At 48.4% G+C, this 17,305-nt stretch overlaps 1 protein-coding gene across 1 annotated transcript in view; it reads left to right on the top strand.

The window, feature by feature from the left end:
* Nucleotides 1-13,800: 13,800 nt before the first annotated feature.
* The window catches only part of ESRP1 (epithelial splicing regulatory protein 1), a 63,200-nt gene continuing 59,695 nt past the window's right edge, over nt 13,801-17,305 (top strand). Inside the window, exons 1-3 of the mRNA XM_062189500.1 lie at nt 13,801-13,932; nt 14,448-14,576; nt 15,622-15,735. Of these exons, the coding sequence (XP_062045484.1) occupies nt 13,801-13,932; nt 14,448-14,576; nt 15,622-15,735 (375 nt within the window). The remainder of the gene's footprint in view (nt 13,933-14,447; nt 14,577-15,621; nt 15,736-17,305) is intronic.

Genomic DNA, 17,305 nt, shown 5'->3' with positions numbered 1-17,305 from the left:
ACAACTCCATCAAGATTCACAAAGCATTCACTGCGACAGACCAGAGCCTAAATACTATTTCTGGGGCCGAGGTTGTAGTGTGATGATGAGTTAGGCTTCCACCTGTGGTGAGTTAAGCAACTCCAGGTGGAAGTGCCAGTTTGCCATATGGGTCTTGGCTGCTCCACTTCTGATCCAGCTCCCTGCTAAGGCACCTGGGAAAGCAGTGCAAGATGGCCCTAGTACTTGGGTTCCTGCCACCCATGTAGGAGACCTGGATAGAGTTCCTGGCTCCCGGCTTGGGCTTGGCCCTGGCCCAGCCGTGGCCATTGGGGAGTGAACCAGTGGATGTGAATGGAAGATCTCTCTCTTAACTACCTTTCAAATAAAGAAAAAAATCTTTAAAAAAAACAAACTTGATTTCTGCTGTCACTACATGTTCACTTCTAAGTCTCACAGAAATACATTTTCACAGCATCCCCATCTGCTATGTTCATTGCTTTGCTTCTGGATGGCTGCCTATTTATGAAATTTACAATAAACACATTGCTGGTTCATTAAAAATTTAGAAAAAGCAAACCTAAGTGTTTTCTGCTGCCATATTGTGTATTCACTGACAGAGGCAGCTGCCCCTAAGCAGCCAGACCTTCCTCTCTCTGCAAGGGGTAATGAAAAAGTAACAAATTAGGAGTCACAGCTATGCTCCCAAGCAGGCTTTGCTTCTTCCCAGCTGTGGGAACTTGCAGGAATCATTTAACCTCTCCAAACCCCATTGATCTCATCTGTAAATGATGAAAATACCTGCCCTCGCCTTCCTTTTTTTTATTTAAGATTTTATTTATTTATTTGAAAGAGTTATAGAGAGGCAGAGGCAGAGAGAGGGGGAGGTCTTCCATCCGCTAGTTCACTCCCCAGATGGCCTCACCTTCTTTTAATAGATTTGAGTAACAGATGGAATACTAAATATAAAATCCTTGAACAATTCTAATTCCACAAATGCAAGGAAGACTAAAAGGAAATTTACTAGAGTTTTTTTTTTTTTTTAAAAGCTTTATTTATTTGTTTGAAAGGCAGAGTTACAGAGAGGCAGAGGCAGTGAGAGAGAGAGAGAGAGGGAGGTAGGTCTTCCATTCACTGGTTCACTCACTAGATGGCCACAAACGGCAGGAGCTGCATGTCTTCAAAGCCAGAAGCCAGAGCCTCTTCCATGTCTCCCTGGCGGGCGCAGGGGCCCAAGGACTTGGGTCACCCACCATTTTCCCAGGCCATAGCAGAGAGCTGGACTAGAAGTGGAGCAGCTGGAATTCCAACCAGGCCCCCACGGGATGCTACCACTGCAAGGCGGCAGCTTTACCTGCTAAGCTACAGAACCAGCCCCCTAGATAGTTTTTTTTTTCCAAACTTTTATTAATAAATATAAATTTCAAAAGTACAGCTTTTGGATTATAGCAGTTCTTCCTCCCATAACCTCCCTCCCACTTGCAACCATCCCATCTCCTACTCCCTCTCCCAACCCATTTCATTTTCAATTATCTTTATATACAGAAGATCAACTTAGTATATACTAAGTAAAGATTTCAACAGTTTGCACCTACACGGATACACAAAGTATAAAGTACTGTTTGAGTACTAGTTTTACCGTTAATTCACATAGTACAACATATTAAGGACAGAGATCCCACACGGAGAATAAGTGCACAGTGACTCCCGTTATTGATTTAACAATTGACACTCTTATTTATGACATCAGTAATCACCCAAGACTCTTGTCATGAGCTGCCAAGGCTATGGAAGCCTCTAGAGTTCACAAACTCCGACCTTATTTAGACAAGGCCATAATCAAAGTGGAAGTTCTCTCCTCCCTTCAGAGAAAGGTACCTCCTTCTCTGATGACCTGTTCTTTCCGCTGGGATCTCACTCGCAGAGATATTTCATTTAGGTTATTATTATTATTTTTTGCTACAGTGTCTTGGCTTTCCATGCCTTGAGAAACTCTCATGGGCTTTTTAGCCAGATCTGAATGCCTTAAGGGCTGATTCTGAGGCCAGAGTGCTGTTTAGGACATCTGCCATTCTATGAGTCTGCTGTGTATCCCGCTTCCCATGTTGGATCATTCTCTCCTTTTTAATTCTATTAAAAAGTTATTATTAGCAGACACTAGTCTTGCTTATGTGATCCCTTTGACACTTAATCCTGTCATTATGATCAATTATGAACTTAAACTGATCATTTTGACTAGTAAGATGGCATTGGTACATGCCACCTTGACGGGATTGACTTGCAATTCCCTTGCATGTTTCTAGCTCTACCATTAGGGGTAAGTCCGAGTGAGCATGTGCCAAACTGTATATTATATAGATTTTTGAAGCTGCTTCTAAAACATTGTTGCTGGTAGTCCAATAGAAATGCTTCAACTCAACATTGGCAACTATGGCATACATTAATAGTGTAGTTTACTTGTTTGCTGCCATGTCCAGTACCTGGCACAATTCCTCCAAGTGCTTGATAAATACTTGTGGAAGGAAGGAAGGGGAGGGAGGGGGAGAGGGAGGAAGGAAGAAAGGGATTAAGGAAGGAATCTGGGTAGGTAGATGCAAACAGCAAGTTTTTGACTTTCAACTTTGTGTGCTTGTGTGAAAGTTGCAGATGGCTGTGTGTATGCAGAGTGAAGGTCACCTCTGGCTTTTCCAGCAGAGGTTCAGAGAGGGCAGAGCTGGCCAGGTCAAAGATGAAACAGTTTTATATTTCTGTTTTGTTCTAATTGGAGCAACCGCTCTGCTCTTTTGACTGAATTAAGGAAGAAGGAAAAGGTGTAGGGGAGACTCAATCAGCATTTTGTTTGAAATAATTTTAGTTAGCAAAACCATCAATTAGCAAACAATATTTAGCAATAATCAAATGTTGAACAAATTTAGTAGGTAGATTTTATTTATTTATTTGAAAGACAGAGTTACAGAGAGATCTTCCACCTACTGGTTCACTCCCTAGATGGCTGTACTCGGTCCATCTTTCCCGGATTTTCCCAGGCCAATTGCAGAGAGCTGGATCAGAAGTAAAGCAGCTGGAACTTCAACCCAGGTCCATACAGAATGCTGGGGCTGCAGATGGCAGCCTAACCTATTGTGCCACAGCACCAGCTCCTGGACTGCTTTCTTTCCTGTTTCTCCTGGCCAAAGGGGAATTACTGGCTGCTTCAGCCCTGTACTTTTCCATCTTGCCTTTGCTCAGCCACTGTCTTTGCATGGAATAATCCTTCCAACTGTCTGTCAACGTCCTAAACAAAGTCTTACAAAGATTAGATCAATGAATTAATCACTGGCTCATCAAGGATTTATTGTGTTCATTGAGTACATACAATATGTAAGGCTGAAGAGAGCTCTTAGTCTGATTCTACTAAGAGGAAGAAATGCATAGGGAGACAACTTAATGCTGTATATGTTCTCTTTTTTATAACAGCTTTATTGGCATATAATCCACACACCATAAAATCCCTCCTTTTATAGCATACAGTTCAGTGGCTTCCTGCATATCAATGGAGTTGTAAAAGCAACGTCACTTCCTAGTTTTAGAACATGTCATCGCCCCAGTAAGAAACCCCAGCCTCATCAGCAGAAGCTCCCTTTTTCCTCCCTCTCAGATCCTAACAACCACAAATCTGTTTGCTATTTCTATGAATTTGTCTATTCTGGACATTTTGTATAAATGGAACCATATAATATGAGGCCTTCGTGACTTTTTTCACTTACAGTTTTCCAGGTAAACCCAACTTGTAGCACATATCAGTACTTCATTACTGTTTTTGGCTGAATAATATTCCACTGTAAGGGTATACCACATTCTGTTTAGCATTCATCAGTTGATGGGCATTTGGGTTGACTGTACATTTCTGCTATTATAAATAATGCTGCTATGAACATTTAATGTGCAAGGTTTTAGACTGACATATGGTTTCATATTGTGTGGGCATGTATCTGGGAGTGGAACTGCTGAGTCATGTGGTAATTCAATGTTTAACCTTTAGAAGAATAGTGAAATTATTCCACAGTGGCTGTACCATTATATAATCCCTCCAACAATGTATGAATGCTTTAATTTCTCCATGTTTTGCCAACAAATGTTACTGTCTGCCTTTTTAAATTTTTGTCAACTTAGTGGTTATAAAACAGTACTTTCGGCCGGTGCCGCGGCTCAATAGGCTAATCCTCCACCTGCAGCACCGGCATACCGGGTTCTAGTCCTGGTCGGGACGCCGGATTCTGTCCCGGTTGCTCCTCTTCCAGGCCAGCTCTCTGCTGTGGACCGGGAGTGCAGTGGAGGATGACCCAAGGGCTTGGGCCCTGCACCCGCATGGGAGACCAGGAGAAGCACCTGGCTCCTGGCTTCAGATCAGCAAGGTGCGCCAGCAGCAGTGCGCTGGCAGCAGCACACCGGCCACAGCGGCCATTGTGGGGGTGAACCAACAGAAAAGGAAGACCTTTCTCTCTGTCTCTCTCTCTCACTGTCCACTCTGCCTGTCAAAAAATAAAAAATAAAATGGTACTTTCATGGGGTTTTAATTTCCCCAGTGACTAAAAACAGTGAGCATTTTCTTCTTAATGTGCTTAGTGACATTTCCTAAATGTTCATTCAAATATTTTGCCCATTTTAAAAATATTTTATTTATTTATTTGGAAGGCAGAGAGACAGAAAGCAAGACACAGAGATCGCCCATCTACTGTTTTACCACTCAAATGCCTCAATAGCCAGGAGCCAGGAACTAAATCTGGGTCTCCCATGTGGGTAGCAGAAATGCAAGTACTTGGGCTGTCATTCACTCTCTTCCCAGGTGCTTTAGCTAGAAGCTGGATCAGAATCAGAGAGTTCAGGATTCAAACCAGCACATCTCCTATGGGATGTGGGTGTCAAAGCAGTGGCTTAACCCACTGTGTCACATCTGTTCCTATTTATTCTTTTTGATGGTGTTATGAATGGGGCTGATTTTTCTTTTTTTAAAAATTTTATTTATTTATTTATTTGACAGATAGAGTTATAGACAGAGAGAGAGACAGAGAGAAAGGTCTTCCTTCCGTTGGTTCACCCCCCAAATGGCCGCGCCGATCCGAAGCCAGGAGCCAGGTGCCTCTCCTGGTCTCCCATGCGGGTGCAGGGCCCAAGCACTTGGGCCATCCTCCACTGCCCTCCCGGGCCACAGCAGAGAGCTGGACTGGAAGAGGAGCAACCAGGATTAGAACCCAGCGCCCATATGGGATGCTGGCGCTGCAAGGCGGAGGATTAAACAAGTGAGCCGCGGCGGTGGCCCGAGATTTATTTATTTATTTATTTATTTATTTATTGGAAAGGCAGAGGCAGAGAGGGGGCAGGGGAGACTTCAATCTGCTGGTTCACTCCCCAAATGTCCATGGCAGCCATCTGGGAGGTGAACCACAGGATGGAAGATGTCTTTGCTCTCTTTTCCCTGTCTTGCTTTAACTCTGACTTTCAAATAAATACATAAATCTTTAAAAAAAATAAAAAATAAAAGGTAGAATTAGAGAGAGAAGAGGGACAGAGAGATTGTTTCACTCCCCAAATGGCCACAGAGGCTAGGGCTATGCCAGACTGAAGCCAGGAGCTTCTTCTGGGTCTCCCACGTGGGGGCAGGGCCATGGACTTGGGTCTTAGGTAATCCCCTGATGCTTTCCCAGGTGCATTAGCAGGGAGTGGATCAGAAGTGGATTTCAACCGGCACCCAAATGGGATGCCAGCACTGCTGGCCAAGGCTTAACCTTCTGCACCATAATGCTGGCCACGGTTTACTCTTCAAATATCTGAAACAGCTAGGGCTGGACCAGGCCAAAGCCAGGAGCCCAGGACTCAGGCCAGCTATCCCTTGTTGGGGGCAGGGGCTCATTTACTGGAGTCATCACCTACTGCCTCGAGGGTGCACATCAGCAGGAAGCTGGAATTGAAAGCTGGGCCTAGGGGCCTAGCAGGTAAAGCCACCACTGCAAAGCCAGCATCCCACAGGGGCACTCTTTGTGGCTGCTCCACTTCCAATCCTGCTAATCCCTGCTAATTTACCTGGGAAAGCAGTGGGGAATGGTCCAAGTGTTCGGGCCCCTGCACCCACATGGGAGACCTGGAAGAAGCTCTTGGTTTCAATCTGACCTAGCCTCAGCCACTGTGGCCATCTGCGGAATGAACCAGTGCATGGAAGATCTCTCTCTCTCTCTCCATCTCCCCTACTTTCTCTGTAATTCTGACTTATAAATAAATAAGTCTTAAAAACAACAACAACAAGCAGCAGAGCAGCCAGGACTTGAAGCCATTGCACCACGACATGGGTTACATCCTACTCTATTCTAAGCATGAGCAATTTCTAGTAGTTGATGAAATACACATAAAGACAAGAATTTAACCGTGGAAATGGAAGTGGCCATAAGGAATGTGACCATCAATTATGTCTATAATTTTAGGAAAAGTATTCACTAATTACTTGACATAAGCAAGGCAGAACAACACTTTAAGGAATGATCCATAATGGTTAATGGCCAAGGACTTGATTCTGTGGGAGGCTTCACAGATGAACTGAGATTTCAGTTAAAGGGTATTTTTTTCTTTTTTAAAGATTTATTTATTTATTTGAATGTCAGAGTTACACACAGAGGGTTGAGAAAGAGAGAGGTCTTCATCTGCTAGTTGACTCCCCAAGTGGCTGCAATGGCTGGAGCTGTGCCGATCCGAAGCCAGGAGCTTCTTCCGGGTCTCCCATGCAGGTGCAGGGGCCCAAGGACTTGGGCCATCTTCCACTGCTTTCCCAGGCCACAGCAGAGAGTTGGATCGTAAGTGGAGCAGCCGGGTCTCAAACTGGCGCCCATATGGGATGCCAGCACTGTAGACTGCAGTTTTGCCTGCTATGCCGCGGCGCCAGCCCCAAGGGTACATATTCTATACCACAGCTGTAACACAAAGGTGTTAATCGTAACTGCAAGTTATTGACAAGTGATAAGGAAAATAGAAGAGGTAGGTTACAGCAGTTTTCTTCAAACCATCTAGAACTTCTGGACTTGTACAAACTTTTATTTAAATATTGAAAAAAAGCGAGTTTTAGGAAAATCAATTCATTGATAATTTTTAGGAAGGATTAAGGCATTGGCTCAAAACCCTGATTTTTTTTTTCCATTGTGAGATTGAATGAGGCAGTTAAGGATGTGATACATTTTTCATTATATTGTTTCCTATCATTAATATAAATATTATCCTGTATACTCAGATTAGTTTTTGATGTTAGAATAACCTGTCATGAAATCAAGAGTACAGTAAACAGTAATTGTTATTTTAAAAGTACATATCCTTCACACAATTCGAACTTGAAGTTCTTTGGGCTAGCACTGTGGCGCAGCAGGTTGTAGCCATGGCCTGTAGTGCTTGCATCCCATATGAGCACCAGTTCAAGTCCCAGCTGCTCCTTGGAGAAGAATTATTTATATGTACTGTGTAGTGCAATCGAGCTGTTCAGGAAAAAGATCCTGTGGTTCTGAGCCAGGAGGGGTTGTATAAAGAACAGAAAGATAGTGAGTGGAGCAAAATGTGGTAATCAACTGGACACAGGGCAAGTGAAGGGTCACTCCTGGGCAGGCATTTGGTGCAGCCGTTGAGACGTCGGTTGGGATATCTACATCCATATAAGAGTGCCTGTTTCAAATCCTGGCTGTGCTTCCAATTCCAGCTTCCTGCTAATGTGCACCCTGGCAGGTGACAGGTGACTTCCTAGGGACCTCCTACCCACGTAGGAGACCTGGATGGAGTTCTGGGCTCCTGGTTTCAGCCTGGCACAGCCCAGCCTCTTAGGGGCATCTGGGGAATGAACCAATAGACAGAAGATCTCTCTCTCTCTCTCTCTGCCTTTCCAACAAAAAGAAAATAAAAATAAGTAATAAACACACACGCCCTGCTGCCCAGAGGTTTTTCTTTTTCCTTAACTGTCCCTACCTTTGGTTATTTCATCTCCTCAAGGACTGCAACTCAAATGATGTCACTGCTCAGTGAACTCTAGTGGAGCTTATGTCCCTGTTCTGTTACGCAGTCTGCACACTGAACCTGCAGAACACTCGTCACTGTTGTAGTGATCCGTTTGTTCCTGTGATTTGTCTCCACACGCAGGGGTAAACTGTTTTATTCACTGTCGTGTTTTCAGTGCCTGGTGCATGCTATGGTGCCAGGGATTATTTGTTAAATAAATGATGGATGGGTCTGACACTTTGCATTGATTTTCAGTCATTTACAGGTGGGAATACACCGACATGCCAAAAGAACGGATATAGGCCTGTCATAAAAATTATCTTCACTTTCTCTAAATGGCAGTTTCTGCCAGGTGGACTATCTCAACCTAACAACACTTTACATTCTTCAAACAGACACAAAGCAGGGTGACAACTGTTTCCTGGTCTTTGAGTTACATTTTGCCAGAAAGACAAAACTGGCTTTTTATCAGCCAAACGGGTGGGTGAGTAAGCAGTCCCCAGGAAAGCCCAGGGACTTAGGAAGTAAGAGAAACAAACTCTCTCATTCTTCTTACACTCACTCCTGTCACCTCCAGCTTGACTTAAAGGATAAGGCTTGCTGCTATGCCTCCCACTCCTTGGAAGAGGCAAGGAGGCACTCCTGAAAAGGGGTGGAGGTGGGGGCAGGGAAGGGCCTAAGGCCAGGGGTATGTAGGGAAGAATTTCCTGGTTGGTGAGTTTTTCCCCTGGATGCCCTGTTCAAGCAGGATGGATGTGCCATCCTCTAGATTCCTGGCACATTTGTATTTGTCGTTTATTTCCCTATGACATGGCCATCGATGGAATCTTGTTTAAACACCTTAATAGTGTCTTTAATCTAAGCCTGAGAATCAATAGCCTTTGTGATTGTTGTTTTGAGACTCCTCCTCAATCGGAAATTCCTTCGGTTTGTTTTAAGGAAGACATTTCTCTACACATTCCTTCTCCCCTTAGACCTATGAAGTGTATATCATCACCGTCCCCATATGAGATGAAGGAAGGTGCACTAGCTTACAATGCCAACATCCCACATTGGAGTGTCGGTTCAAGACCTGGCTGCTCCACTTCTGATCCAGCTTTCTGCTAACGTGCCTGGGAAAGCAGAAGATGGCACAAGCAATGGGCTTTTGCCACCTAAATAGGAGACCCGGATGAAGTTCCAGGCTCCTGGCTTCAGAATTATCCAGCCTCAGCTGTTCAAGGCATTTGGGGAGTGAATCAGCAGATGGAAGGTTCTCCCAGCAAATGGCAGGGCCAACTACTAAACCCATACTTTTTCCACACAGATGGTCTACAATTAAAAGGTTCAGACCAGTAATTTATTAAACGTAATGCACAGAGTAATTAATAGAAAATTATAACTTATTTAGCTATCTTGACCATCGATTCCCCTTACCTCTCCACTTCAGAGGCTGAACTCATCCGAGGAGTAGCAACTGTAGTCTCTTACACTACATCCACTCAAGCACTAAGAAATATCAATGACTGGTGGTAACCTCAGAACACAGATTTTTAATTTGATTTGCTTTATGAAACTGAGATATAATTCACCTCTTTTAAAATGAATAATTCAATGGTTTCTAGTGTATTCACAAATTTGTGCAGCGATTACCACTACATAATTGGAGAACATTTTTTTTAAAGATTTATTTTTATTTATTTGAATGAGTTACAGAGAGGCAGAGATGGGGAGAGAGGTCCTCCACCCTCTGGTCCACTCCCCAGATGGCCGCAATGGCTAGAGCCGCACCAATCCAAAGCCAGGAGCCAGGAGCTTCTTATGGCTCTCCCAGGTGGGTGAAGGGGCCCAAGGACTTGGGCCATCCTCCACTGCCTTCCCAGGCCATAGCAGGGAACTGGATTGGAAGAGGAGCAGCCAGGACTAGAACCGGCGCCCATATGGCCAGGGCTTTAACCTGTCTTCCCCTGGAGAACATTTTCATAGTCTGATTGTTTTGAAGTCTTTTGTACAGATAAGAGAATGACTAGGTGTATGCAAATAGGAACTGCAAGAGAGACCTAGAGACGGTATGACTCGTGTGTGAGGAAGTAAGCTAAGCCTCTACCTGCAGCGCCGGCATCCCATATGGGTGCCAGTTTGTATCCCGGATGCTCCTCTTCCCATCCAGCTCCCTGCTAATGGTTTGGGACAGCAGTGGACATGGGCCCCTGCACCTGCATGGGAGACCCGTAAGAAGCTCCTGGCTCCTGACTTCGGATCAGCTTAGCTCTGGCAGTTGTGGCCATTTGGGGAGTGAACCGATGGTTGGAAGACCTTTCTCTCTGTCTCTTCCTCTCTCTATCTGTAACTCTACTTTTCAAATAAATAAATCTTAAAAAAAAATAATAAAAAGATCTAGAGAGGGCAACCAAGTGGAGCCAAAGTATAGTGCTGCTCCTGGAGTCTTAAGAAAAGGAACTGTGCTGAGTCAAAAGAAATGCCATCTGGTTAGCACTGTGTCCACGGTCAGTCCCACAGACACATTAGTTCCAGAGCAGGTCTCTAACAGCAATGAGGAGAAGGCCCAAACGAGGGCAATGAAGATAATTAGAGAGCAGGAAAATAAGAATCACAAGGAAAACGTTAGAGCTTGAAATTACCTATGAAAGGTATTTAAGCACAATCTTGACCATCATGAAAGGATGGTTAAACAGACAATGGTGACCCTTTCTTTCATCCTCAAAAGAAAACACAAATATTAAGCATTTTATCTATGGTATGAAGGTTTAGGTTAGCACAGAAGGAAGTCTTGTTAGACACCAGAACGGTGATGGTGGCAATAAGTCCCTTGATGCTTAAAATTTTTTAAAAAATGTGAGTTAATTGTAGATTAACAGAAAGGTACAAAGAATCCTATAAAGAATCTCCTCACTCAAAGTCCCCAATGTCAACACCTTACAGTACTTACACTGTGTATCATTCTCTCTCCATATAGTCATAAATTTTTTGGTCTGAAACTTTTGAGAGTCAACTACAGACAAGATTTCTACTCTACTCCTTAATATTTCAGTGGATACCTCCTACAAGCCTTCTCTTGCCAGGTCACAGAAATAAACAGAACCTCATTTGTTTGGGGAGTTTAGGTGTGTTCCTCAAGGAGGGCTTGAATGAATCTCTCGAGGTTCCTACCAGAAGCCTCATGCTGATTATTCTTATTAAAAGTTACGTACTTATAGATGGTGGCGATAGGGAAAACATCTTCGTGTTCAGGACCGGCTTGGATTATAAAGACATGTTTTCCCCTGTACATTCCTGTGTTTAACAAATTTAACCAAAGTGTGATGAGAAGTGACATATCCTCTTTCTAAACATTTGAGATATACTTACCCGTATATTCACGTTTTGAAACCCTCCCCTTCGCAATGATGCACTGTGCTCTAGGCTTGGACAAAGAGCTGCAAAAAAATGGGTGGGTGTTCCTTACTTCAATCACTCAACAAATATTTGGTGAGTGCCTAGTGCATGTCAGGCTCTGTTCCAAGCCCTGAGAATATATTCGAGCAAAAAAAAAATAAAAAATCCCTGCCCTTGTAAACGGAGTTGGACAAATTAAACGTTAAATTAAAAAACAAACAAGAACTCAACCTGCTTAAGCAGGGAGAACCCAAGTCACTGTGTAGTTGGGAGACTCATGATTACCTCGAAGTCCCTGGTAAACGCGCGGATTTAATAAAGTCTGCGTTTGTTTAAACGCACCCCGCAAATGATTAATCCAAACGGGCGGGGCCGGGCTAACCCCTGCCTCCGGACGCGACTGCGCCGCGGCTGCCAAGCACTGGCCCTCGCGCCCCCACGAGGCGCTACCTCCCGTGCCCGCCAGAGCAGAGCACCTGGGAACCACGCACCGAGAAAGCCTCGCGGGGAGGTGGCTCGGGGGAACCGGCTCCTCCGGGCGGCCTCGCCCCATTGCAATGCAATCTGGGTGGTTTCTCCGCGGCCCTCCCGGCCCGGTTCCGCGCCCAGTCTCTGCCCCCGCGAAGTCCCGAGGCCGGGGCGGAGAGAGGCTGCGGCTGCGGGCCAGCACCCACAAGTCCTGGAGACGGAGCACGCGCCCGGGACCCGCGAGGCGCCGACGAGGGTGGCGTCGTGTGCTCCTGCAGGGGCCCCCGGCGCGCCGCGAGTGTGGCCGCCCGGCCTCCGCCCGCTCTCGGGGGACGCGAGCTGCGAGGGCGGCCCCGCCTCCATCCGCACCGACGCCTGCAAGGACCCGCGGCGGCGCCGGGGGGACCGGACTGGCGTCCAGGAAAGTGGCTCGGCTGGTACTGGGATGGGTTGCCCGGGTTAACATCTCCAACACCAAGGGCTGGGCGCTCGGAGCCGAATAACACTTCAGACGGAAATCTGTTCTCTAGGGTAGACGGGTTTGAAACACAAAACTTCGCCACACTTCGCCTTGGGCGCTTCTCTCTGAACTGTCAATGCAACCCACCACACAGCCAACCAGCTGGGTGGCTGGGGCAGACCCAGACCGAAGCCGGGGTGGTGGCTTGGGGGCCTTCGTCAAATCACCCGCCTTCACGTACAAAGCCAAAAGGCAGGAGCAGAGGGCCTGGGGTCAGAGGGAGAACTTTAGGGGAAAACAAAAACAACAAACTTGCATGGCCTGACTCAGGGAAACCTTTATTAGGCACACGGGTAGATGCATTTTATTAAGGGCCCCAGGCAATTCAAAGGAAGTGGGCCCCAGCCCGGGAGGACCCTCAGGTCTCCAACGAGCAGCCACGACTAAACAGGACGTGGCGATTAAAGGCGCCGTGGCGAGAAAAGGGCGTGGGGTCCATCGTGTCTGAGTGTCCTCTCGGGGGTCCCCGCAGCTGCTTGGCGCGCGGTGAGCGCGGGCGTCCTGCTGCGCGGGACCTGGCGGCGGGCTCCTCGGCGACGGTGGGCGCGCGGCGCGGGAGTGCGCCCGGGCTCCGGCCCGGAGGAAGGCAGGGCCTGTTTGCTCGGAAAGGTGTGTTGGGCTCGGGAGCGGCTTTTCCGGGGTTCGGCAATTGCCCCCGCCACCTCCCGGCTGCCGTTGGCCGGTCCCTCCCTCCGCGGGCGCCGCGCCCTGGGCCTCACCTCTGGCCTCCTTTCGCCTCCCCGCGCCGGGCCGGCCCTCCGCGCTGGACCCTTCGGGACCTCGGGCTTCGTGCCCCCACAGCCGGCCTTTCTCCGAGCGGGGACCCTTCCCCGGGCGGCTCGGCGCCGCTCACCCCTCACGCTCTCCCGTCCGGCCTGGTTACCCTCTGGGTGGCAACCGCCTCGTCCCCGCCCTCCGGCCTCCCCCTCCTCCCCGCTCGCCCTCGCCGCTCCATTCATCCAGCCATTGTCTCCCGCCCCCTCCTCCCCTCCCCAGGAGGCCTCCTCCCCCACCGCTGCCACGTCGTGGTTTGAAGGAGCCAATGGGCCGGCGCCGCCAGGTGTCTCTTACCTGCACCACGTGGGGGAGGGGGAAGGGGCGGGCAGGTAGAGCCACATCCCAAAACAGAAAAGCTTTCAGCCATTGCGCGCGCCTCCCGGGGGTGCAGCCCTGCTCCGGGTTCTTTTCCTAGACGCACGGGCAATTGAATACGAAAAGGGCAGGCCTCCTGCGCCCTCCTTCCCACCCGCCTTCCTGGCCTGGGTGTGGAGCCGCGGCCAGGTGTGGGCTCGGGTGGTTGGTTGCCGCCTTTTGCACCGGCGGCCGCGAGGAGGGGGGGGTGGGCGGGCGCTCTTTCTTGTTCTCTCAGAAGCGGGTTTAGCACCGGCTTTCGCGTCCTCGCTTCCACCCCACTCGCCGCCTCCCGACCCCCCTCCTCCCCCTCCCCACCTATCGTCATGACGGCCTCTCCGGATTACTTGGTGGTGCTTTTTGGGATCACTGCTGGGGCCACCGGGGCCAAGCTGGGCTCGGATGAGAAGGAGCTGATCCTGCTGCTGTGGAAAGTCGTGGATCTGGCCAACAAGAAGGTATTTTCTCCACATTTCCCTCCACATGCACGCTGTGGGGGGCAAGAAGTGTGTCGGGGAAGTCGGGGGTGCGGGGTCGGTAAACAAGTGCTCTTCGCCCACTTGTGAGGCCGGACGGACCCAGGGCCTAGGGAATCCAGAGTAAAACCGAACTTGGTGGCCAGCCGCCTTGGAGCCATTTCAGCCTTTCCCGAAACCTGGCTCAGGTGGGGAGGCCCGCCGCTGCGGCGCCGGGTTCATTGCCCGTCGGAGGGCGCCGGGGAAAGACGGGGTGGGGTCCCTGAGGTCCGGGGTCCGCCTCCAGGGCCGTGCCGACCTGCTCCGGGTGGGGGTGGGGGTGGGGCGGGGGCCCGGCCGCCGCCGGCCGCTCGCGGGCTTTGATTTCGCCGCGGACCCCTGGAGAGGCGCGGGCGGGCGGGCGGGCCGGGGAGGAGGGCCCCGAGAGAGGCTGCTGGATTTGAGGGAGGGGGAAACTGAGCCCGGCTTCTCTGCCCCCACCCCCTCGCCCTCCGGAGGTGGGACAGCTGCATGAAGTACTCGTTAGACCAGATCAGTTGGAACTGACGGAAGATTGCAAAGAAGCAACGAAAATAGACGCCGAAAGCCTGGCCTCGGCGCCGCAGCTGGACCAAGCGCTTCGACAGGTGACAGCCCCGGGCTGCGCCGCCCCCGGCGGGGAGCAGCCTCCTCAGCCCTCGCACTCCCGGGGCGGTCCCCGCGTGTCCCCGGGGCGGGGTGGCGCTGCCCGGCTGCGTGGGTGGGCGGGCGCCGAGCCTGGGGGCCGGGGAGGGTCGTTTGGGAGGGGGTCGTTGGTCCTCTAAGCTTTTCGGTCCCAGAGATGCTGGGCCGCAATTCGTTCGTTTTCAGTTGCTTTTTCCGTAGTTCCTGAGGCGGGAGGGTCAGCCGCGTGGTACCTGGCGAGTGACTTGCGGAGTTGGAATCTTGGCGCCCCCACCTCCAGCCTGGGCCCGCGGCTCAGCCCGGGCCAGGGGGCGCTGTGGTGTAGGGCGTGTGGGCCGGGCCGGGCCGGGCGCCGGAGGCGGCCACAGTTCTGGTTGGAACCTGAAGGTTCCTGCCCGGTTTGAGTCTTCTCGACCCCAGAAGAAGGGCTCGGTCTCACTCTCACCTTCGTGGCCCTGGCCCCAGCTCCGGGGAGGATTTGCAGGTGCCAGCATGTAGGGCTGCACGTTGGGTCACCGTGAAACTGGTGTTCCCCCTGACGGGCGACCTAAAAACCCCGTTGCGGATGAGTGCAGGATCAGGGGGAGGGCGCGGCACGCAACACCTGAGCACGGGTGACTGCCCTGCGTTCTCACGGCACGGCCTCTGCCCTGGCGCTCGAGGTTCGAATCGTAGGAGAAAGTGACTTCTGCTGTGTATTCTGGGAAACGTGTTCGCCGACTTTGCAGAGTAACGAACAAGCATAACCCACGTTTGCTCTATCAGAAACTTGGGTTCTGTGTGCAACCTGGCCCAGCCAAGCAGTAGAACAAAGTCACACCAGGGAATGATGTAATCTGAAAGCAACCTCTGATTCAAGTCTGCAACGAATTTAGCGTAAAATCACACGAGGGGACAGGCGGGAGAAGGCACTGGCAAGCTACCCCCGAGCGAAAACTGCCCTCCCGGTTGGGCGGCTCCAGGGGGCCCCATGCTGCCTCCGTCCAGCCCTGTGTTTTGTTCTTTCAGTTCAACCAGTCGGTGAGCAACGAGCTGAACATTGGGGTAGGGACTTCCTTCTGTCTCTGTACCGATGGGCAGCTTCATGTCAGGCAGATCCTGCATCCCGAGGCTTCCAAGAAGGTAAGAGCGCCGCCGCTTCCGGGAAAATCGTTGAACCTTGAGGCAGACCAGAGAGAGGCTTTTCCCTTTAGATGGTTTCTCCTCTAAAAAGATGCGTAGAGGGACTTGATCAATGGCTATAGATGAAAAGGCTATGAAATCTGGAAATGGCTGGTGGTGGTCGTTGCAAAATATAGTAATGGACTTAACGCCAATGAAATGTATGCTTAGAGCTTGTTACAGTGGTAAATCGAATGTGACGTATTTTCCACAATAACAAAAATGCATGGCAGTTTCAAAGACGTTTGGGATTGCAGTAATTTTATAGACACCCTGTATGAGTTAAAAGTCTTCTTACAGCAAGTTCTCAAGATGATTGGCATTCTCTATTTTTCTAAGCCGACATAGTGTGAATTTTTGAAGTTAAAGATGAGTCCTGGTAGGGAGGAAAGGGCCGTCTTAACACTCGGGGATGATCCTGTTTGTGTGGAACATGAAAGGAAAGGAATCTTTTAAATTCTAGTCATTTCGTTTCAAATACTGCTGTAGTAAGACTCAATCCTGTAAGCAGTGAAATACACACTGCACTTGGATTTTAAGGACAGATTCAAAAGGAAATCTCGTATTGAAACGGTAGGTAGGGTCAGCCTGTCTTTTCCCTTTGCTTATTTTTTTTTTTTTTTTTTGTTTTTCCAATATGAAAAGAGAAATAATGCCTGCTAAGTGTAGATAAAATGATTTCTCTCCCTGGGAAAGAACAGACTACCAGCCCGGTGTAGCCAATTGCTGTTAATACAGTTGATGTTAATGACTTCAATTAGTGTGAGCTGTAACTTTTTATTGTGCTAGGCAGCTACTAAGCTCAAAAAATTGGAAGTAAGGGATATTAAGTAAGGTAACTGTGTGAGGCCAGTCTGGGAGTGAAAGATGTAGGTTGACAACTGGTGGCACAGGCAAGTGTAGTCAGTGCAGATTTCTTTTTATTCTCCCAGGTAGGGAAAGGTGGGAGATGAGTTAAAGGGATGATGACAATTTACAACATTTGAAGGGTAACTCAGGTTCCTATATCTTGAGGGTTAAGAAAATCCTTTTTATAGGAGCTTTAGTGATTATTGGATTAAAAAGGGAGAAAACATTTTTAAAAATCAAATGCTAGATCAGTTGCTATAAACTTAAGCCAGAAATAGATATATACTAATATGAGGATTATTTCCCGAGACTTAGCCCTTTTCTTTTAGGGCCAGAGTAAAATGACTGTTTTTGTTATTTTGGATGGACTGCTTTGGATATGGGGAAACCTCAGGAAAAAAACAGACATTTTCCTGAGCCACTTGTATTGGAGCTTTAAGTATAAGAAATTAAAACAATTTAGTATCATAATGAACATAATTTCATATGTTCATTAAAGAAAAATGATAAAGCATGCAATGATCTTACTACTCAGAAAACGATATATTATTTTTCTCTAATGTAAATACATTTGGATATATCCTTCCAAATTTAGATAGAAGACTTTTAATTTTAGAAGGAACATGCATCCTATACAAACCTTTCAGCCTACTTTATGATTTAATGTAACATCAACATTTCC

The sequence above is a fragment of the Lepus europaeus genome, chromosome 4 (genome assembly GCF_033115175.1).
Source record: "Lepus europaeus isolate LE1 chromosome 4, mLepTim1.pri, whole genome shotgun sequence".
NCBI lineage: Eukaryota > Metazoa > Chordata > Mammalia > Lagomorpha > Leporidae > Lepus > Lepus europaeus.
This window is presented reverse-complemented; position numbering and strand designations above follow the sequence as displayed.